Below are 7,637 nucleotides of genomic sequence, written 5' to 3'. Positions count from 1 at the left end.
TACTTTTGATGATCTTCATCAGAAGGCACTCCTAGGAATCCCAGTTCAACAACAAATGTTTTTTTGTTCGATAAAGTCCATAATTTATGTCCAAATACCTCCTTTTTGTCAAAAATCCAAATTCATGACGCGCAGGCCAGACGAAAAGTAAAAAAATTCCATTACAGTTTGTAGAAACATGTCAAACAAAGCATAAAATCAATCTTTAGGATGTTTTTAACATAAATCTTCAATGATGTTTCAACCGGAGAATTCCTTTGTCTTTAGAAATGAAAAGGAACGCAGCTACCTCTCACGGGGGCGCGCCTGAGTGAGCTCGTGGCACTCTGCCAGACCCCTGACTCAATCAGCTCTCATTCCCTCATCCCTCACAGTAGAAGCATCAAACAAGGTTCTAAAGACTGTTGACATCTAGTGGAAGCTTTAGGAAGTGCAATATGACCCCATAGACACTGTATATTGGATAGGCAAACCTACAAACCTCAGATTTCCCACTTCCTGGTTGGATTTTTTTCTCAGGTTTTTGCCTGCCATATGAGTTCTGTTATACTCACAGACATCATTCAAACAGTTTTAGAAACCTCAGAGTGTTTTCTATCCAAAACTACTCATAATATGCATATCTATCTTCTGGGGCTGAGTAGCAGGCAATTTACTTTGGGCACCTTATTCATCCAAGCTACTCAATACTGCCCCCAGCCATAAGAAGTTCCTTTAACCTGTTTTGGCTGCAGCCCGACGTCGGTACACTTATGACAACATCCAGCTCAAGTGCAGGGCGGGAAATTAAAAAAAAAAATGTTTTTAATATTTAACTTTCACACATTAACAAGTCCAACACAGCATATGAAAGGTACACATCTTGTGAATCAAGCCAACATGTCCGATTTTTAAAATGTTTTACAGGGAAGACACAATATGTAAATCTATTAGCTAACCACGTTAGCAAAAGACACCACTTTTCTTACTCCATCAGTTTTTTACTCCATCAGTAGCTATCACAAATTAGACCAAATAAAGATATAAATAGCCACTAACCAAGAAACAACTTCATCAGATGACAGTCTGATAACATATTTATTGTATAGCATATGTTTTGTTAGAAAAATTTGCATATTTCAGGTATAAATCATAGTTTACATTGCAGCTACAGTCAGAAATTGCACTGAAAGCAGACAGAAAAATTACAGACACCAACGCCAAATAACTAAATACTCATCATAAAACATTTCTGAAAAATACATAGTGTACAGCAATTGAAAGACAGGCATCTTGTGATTCCAGACAATATTTCCGATTTATCAAGTGTTTTACAGCGAAAACACAATATAGCGTTATATTAGCGTAGCCACAATAGCCAGAAACACTTGGGCGCCGACGACCAGTTCACATGCACGACAGATATTAGAAATAGCATCATAAAATGTTTCTTACTTTTGGTGATCTTCCGTCAGAATGTTGGACAAGGTGTCCTTTGTCCAGAACAGTTGTTGTTTGGATCTGGAACGGCAAATTTCCCTCTTGATTTAGCATGGGCACTTGCCAAGTGGCACGGATCTCTCCAACGTCAACAAAGTCAGAGAACGGAACACGGCAAAACTCCCGAAAAAAATTCAATAATCTGATTAAACTATATTGAAAAAACATACTTTACGATGATATGGTCACATGTATCAAATAAAATCTAAACCGGAGATGTTAGTCGTCCATAACGACAGCTAAACAGAAGGCAAATCCATGTCATCTTTCGCGCGCTCCAGAAACAGGAAATGGACGGTCACGTCATACAAAGAGCTTTAATTCCACCTCAGACCAAGATAGACACGAAATTTCTTCTCTCACCGCCTCTTGACAACCAGGGGAAGGTGTATGAAGTGTACGTAGACTCTTACGTTCATTGCCCATGTATAGGCATGAGGTTGAACAGAGCATTGATTTCTGACATTCCACTTCCTGGTCAGGAAATGTGCTGCAGAATGAGTTCTGTTTCACTCAGAGAAATAATTCAAACGGTTTTAGAAACTAGAGAGTGTTTTCTATCCAATAGTAATAATAATATGCATATTGTACGAGCAAGAATTGAGTACGAGGCCGTTTGAAATGGGCACGATTTAACTGGCTACTCAATACTGCCCCTTGCAGCCATAAGAAGTTTTAAGCACCTCTGTTTGAACACCTCTCCTGTTCTTGATCCTTACCACCTACAGCCATTTGCGGATCTTTTCAGTGTCCAGTGTCCACGCCTCCCGGGTGGCGCAGTGCTCTAGGGCACTGCATCGCAGTGCTAGCTGCGCCACCAGAGTCTCTGGGTTTGCGCCCAGGCTGGGCTGGGTTCGCGCCCAGGCTCTGTCGCAGCCGGCCGCCACCGGGAGGTCCGTGGGGCGACGCACAATTGGCATAGCGTCGTCCGGGTTAGGGAGGGTTTGGCCGGTAGGGATATCCTTGTCTCAGTATGTAAAATGTAATATGTAATATGTAAAATGTATGCACTCTACTGTAAGTCGCTCTGGATAAGAGCGTCTGCTAAATGACTAAAATGTAAATGTAAATGTAAAGATAGTTATTGCGAGGATGGAACATTTGTTGACTTAAAAAATAAAAATAATAACACTCATGTAAAATTAAGACCTGCAAAGCTTACAGATTTAAGTCTAATAGCATGAGATGAAAGTAGACAAACATCAGAGTGTGCAATATGAAGGTGAAATGTTCAGAAAGTGAACATTCTGAACCTTGTTTGAAGTCACTAGGTCACATGACCAAGGAGCTATTGAAATTCTACATTTTGAAAAATGTATGTAAAATCTTGTGAGATGAAAATTGACAAACTAAATGGTGTGCAATATAGAAGGGTAGTCAGTGAACATTCTAAACCTTGTTTGAAGTCAGTAGGCTACATGACCAAGGAGCTATTGAAATTTGAATGTAAAAAAGTTTGTACTTTGTTTACACTCCCTAACTAATTCAACTTGGATTACAAAATGCTGCTCACATTTCCACATGTTTATTAGCTTTGGAAAGCGAATTAATGTCCAAATCGTGAAAATAAGACATGTGCAATGTTGTGCGCAATTTTTCCAACATCATGACACTTCTTTGGAGTCTGTGGCTCAAGTGGTTTGAAAGCTATTGAAGTTTGAAAGCGCGAATATCCGTTGAATATCCAACCTGAAGCTGTCTTTACCTCGGTGGATAGTAATAGCTACAGTGGTAGTAAAACAGTGGCTAGGTGTAGATCAACTGTGCTGAAGATCCCTAGCAACATCTATGCTAGATGAGGGAGGGTGCATTGCTTCCACATTGTATTGTTGCTCACCAGTTCACGCGGTGCTCCCCCCTCCAATTGGCGCTATCATAATCCGCTCGTGCAGACAAGTAAAGCGTTTACGTTTTAGGACACAATAATCTGCAATTGGCAATAATTCAGTTAAAATATCAAAATTTTGTTTTACTCAATAAGAAAACACTTTCGCCGTACTCAGATTTTTCCTATTTGGTAAAATACCAAGTCCATATTATGGCAAGAACAGCTCAAATAAGCAAAGAGAAACGACAGTCCACCATTACTTTAAGACATGAAGGTCAGTCAATACGGAACATTAAGAACTTTTAAAGTTTCTTCAAGTGCAGTCACAAAAACCATCAAGCACTATGATGAAACTGGCTCTCATGAGGACCGCCACAGGAAAGGAAGACCCATTCCTCCCCGACCATCACCTCATGTTTCAACATGATAATACACGGCCCTATGTCGCAAGGATCTGTACACAATTCCTGGAAGCTGAAAATGGCCCAGTTCTACCATGGCCTGCATACTCACCAGACATGTCACCCTTTGAGCATGTTTGGGATGCTCTGGATTGACTTGTACGACAGCGTGTTCCAGCTCCACCAATATACAGCAACTTTGCACAGCCATTGAAGAGGAGTGAGACAATATTCCACAGGCCACAATCAACAGCCTGATCAACTCTATGCAAATGAGATGTCGCTCTGCATGAGGCAAATGGTGGTCCCACCAGATACTGACTGGTTTTCTGATCCACGCCCGTACCTTTTTTTAAGGTATCTGTGAATAACAGATGCATATCTGTATTCCTAGTCATGTGAAATCCATAGATTAGGTCTTAGTGTTTTATATTTAAATTGGCTGATTTCCTTAAAAAAGGAAATCTTGCATTTATATTTTTGTTCAGTGTACATAATGCCTGTTGTTTAGGGGATAAGAAGTGTAACAAATATGTCAGACAAGTTATTTCCAAATAATTATTCCTAGAACAGTTAATTCAAAAGGAATTATATCTGTCAAATGTTTGATGCATCTGTAATCAAGAAAATAAGAACAACATATTTGTCCTATACCACTGATGGCCAAAGAGAACCATTTTAAAATTTGACATATTTATTCATCAAATTAATTTTAAAGATTGAAATTCAATGTAGAGCGTAATGGCTGTACATTTTGTGGGAATGACATTGAAACTACTGGACATATTTTATTTTGCTGTGATCGATCATATCACCTGTTTCTGGGTGGAGTTATTTTCAAAGAATATGAATATTGTCAATTTCACAGACAATGATGTCAAATTTAATTTATTCTAAGATGTAAATTATTTACATTTCATAGTCAATAATGTCATAGTATTAGCCAAATTCTGTATATACAAATGTAGATATTTGAAGACTATCTTATTATTGATAAGAGAGCTTTATATTTTGTGCAATCATTAAGATTTGTTAAAAACAAATATGCCCTGAAACTCAGTGCTGCCTCTGATACATACATGCTGATATGATATATATAATTGTATGTACAGTATAAGACCCCTAAGACCCCTGTGACATTTGTAATATATATATATATATATTTATTTTCTTAAACCTGTGTTCTTGGTTATGTTCTTTGCTAACTTAACCAATGCATTTTGAATGTATAATTAAACTTCCTTATATGTTTGTACAGTTTGACAAGTTTAATACAAATTAATAAAATGTGCCCAAATGTAGTATGTCTGACGCGACCCACTTCGATAGCTGCTGGTGTGAGCCAGACGAGCCCAAATGAGAATCTCCCCTAGACTTTGCACACATGGTCATAGGATGAAACCCCCATCATAGCTGTTTTCTCTCCTTCTATATGCTAGAAATTACACACACAGACACAGGTAGGCCTATTCTTCTAGCCTTTGAGGTTGCCCAAATTGGTCCATATGCCTGCTTTGTTAAAAGTGGGCTATAGAATGAACGTGTGTGGTGAAAGTCTAGCCTATGGGCAAATAAGAGACATTCGAGGCAAGACTGCACACGAAAATGGGCGTGAATAGTGTTCAGTAGCCTACTCCTGACCCGAAGCCAGATAACGCTTCGACGGCAAGTCCCAAAATAGCATGGGCAGACGGCCTTGGAAAAATTAAGCTACCATGAAATGCTGCGATGGCGACAGATCCACCTATAACGCAACAAATAACGAAGGATCGTCGAGAGATCAAGAGACCACCCGTAAATATTCGTCTTGAGGATGTAGAGGACTGTTTGATTTATGACCGACATGGAGTCTCAACTCTCTTCAAAGAGTTTTACCAAGACAGGAAATCAGTCGTTATTTTTGTTCGGGTAGGAAATCTTTGGCTACTTTACGGTATATTCACTTTAGAAAACATTTAGACTATCCTACATAGCCTACACTAGGAATAATTTATGGCGTTGGGGCTAGGTTTCTAAACCTTATATATTGATCTAATAGTTGTAAAAGCAACGACATGCTTCTGGCAGCGCTGCGCAGGCAACAAAGTAGCCTAGCTAGCGTGCTGTTCAGCGCAGTCAGACTAGACAGATTATGAGGACACGACATGCACAGATGTTCACTGTTCAAAGAAGGGGAGACTATTAGAACGAATAACAGCAGACACTCTGTATTTTGACAGAATTTCTTGTGCCACACCTGCAAAGAATATGTGGATGATTTGAGCAGAATACCAGCGGAAGTTCTAAAGGTGAGTGGTGAAGTGTTATTTTTTTCTTTGACGTTTTCTAATAGGGAAACGTTTCCAGTTGCTACTTTCTTCAGTCTATAACTGTCTTTATTGAAAACCATTTGCAGTATTAGATAAAGTATAATTTTCATCTAGATACTTTAATAATGTTTACCCACTATTCCCTACTCTGACATTTCACGTTCTGATATTTCTTAATTTCTTTCTTTTTACTTTTTGGATTATGTGCGTATTGTTTTTTATTGCTAGGTAGGCCTATTACTGCACTGTTGGAGCTAGAAAAACAATAATTTCGCTGCACACGCGATAACATCTGTGAACGTAACCAATAAACTTTGATTTTAGTGACAAATGTGACATAGCCTACAATATAGGCTATAACTTGTTATGTCTAACTTGATGAATGTTTTCATATATTCAATGCAGGAAGCTGGTCTCAGACTGGTTGTTATAGGACAATCATCTCATCATCATATTGAAGTAGGCATATTCAATGTATCATTCTGCAATTATGTCAATGTCAATAATACTTGTAAGCTCTTGTTTGTTGTGTTGTTGTGCAGTGTCTGACGTGTGTTTTCTCTGTGTGATGTAGTCGTTCTGCTCACTGACTGGCTACCCTCATGACATATACGTCGACCCAGAGAGATGCATATACAAAAGACTGGGGATGAGGAGAGGAGAGATGTCTGTGGAATCAGGTGAGACATTCATTCTGTCTTTTGTTGTATTCCTGAAATAGCAATAGTCTACTCTACATAAAAGCTGTAATAAAATTAAACATAAAACTTTTTCTGTCTGTCTAGCCAAACCTAGCCCTCATGTGAAGTCAGGTATGCTGGTGGGCCATATGAAGAGCATGTGGAGGGCCATGACCAGCCCTATATTTGACTTCCAGGGAGATCCTCGACAGCAGGGTGGAGCCATAATCGTTGGCCCAGGTAACTGCATTGTGCTATTACAGTGTTGTTGATAGTATTAGCTATAGCTTACAAATAGCCTACTGTAGTGCATGTGATTCACATCTTGGGCTATTCTATAGGTTTTATGCACCCTTTTAATTTTTACATTTGTCTAAAATTGAGTTAGGTCAGTATCCAATATGGCATATGTTGTGAATATACTGCTCTGTCTCTTAGTGTGCAAATCTGTCATTCTGCCCAGGCTCTGAGGTCCATTTTGCCCATTTTGATATGAACCGGCTGGACCACATGCCCATCAACTGGTTGCTACAGCTGTCCGGAGTACAACACACACTGGACCTCAGTGATAAGCCAAAGATCATTGTTGTGTAGCCCACTTGTGTATCCTGCTTTGTTTTTGTGCCATGATGAAAAACATTAATCTCATGTCAATAGTACATTTTTTGTTTTGAATACAAAAAACAATCAGCCACCCAGGCTTGACACCGTGTTGGAGATGCATGCTTAATTGTCTGATTATAATCATGTACATAAAAAAATACTTTCTTTTTCACTGCTGCATCTTGGTCATAATTGTCATAATTCAATGGCTCACCAATAGGCTTAGGCTACATATCACCCCATCAGACATCAAGTCCTCTACACATTCATTCTACATCATTCTCTAAAACTCCATTAAATAACCTTCTCAAAAAAAGATTGTTATTACATTGTAATA

At 38.9% G+C, this 7,637-nt stretch overlaps 1 protein-coding gene across 1 annotated transcript; it reads left to right on the top strand.

Moving 5' to 3' along the window:
* Window positions 1–5,169: 5,169 nt before the first annotated feature.
* On the top strand, window positions 5,170–7,472 carry prxl2c (peroxiredoxin like 2C). The gene is made up of 6 exons (XM_055887727.1): window positions 5,170–5,616; window positions 5,928–5,996; window positions 6,423–6,476; window positions 6,592–6,697; window positions 6,803–6,937; window positions 7,161–7,472. Exons 1-6 carry the CDS (start codon window positions 5,437–5,439, stop codon window positions 7,289–7,291), a joined length of 675 nt encoding a protein of 224 aa, XP_055743702.1. The 5' UTR covers window positions 5,170–5,436; the 3' UTR covers window positions 7,292–7,472.
* Window positions 7,473–7,637: the final 165 nt, after the last annotated feature.

This window comes from Salvelinus fontinalis, chromosome 28 (genome assembly GCF_029448725.1).
Source record: "Salvelinus fontinalis isolate EN_2023a chromosome 28, ASM2944872v1, whole genome shotgun sequence".
NCBI classification, from domain to species: Eukaryota; Metazoa; Chordata; class Actinopteri; order Salmoniformes; family Salmonidae; genus Salvelinus; species Salvelinus fontinalis.
This window is presented reverse-complemented; position numbering and strand designations above follow the sequence as displayed.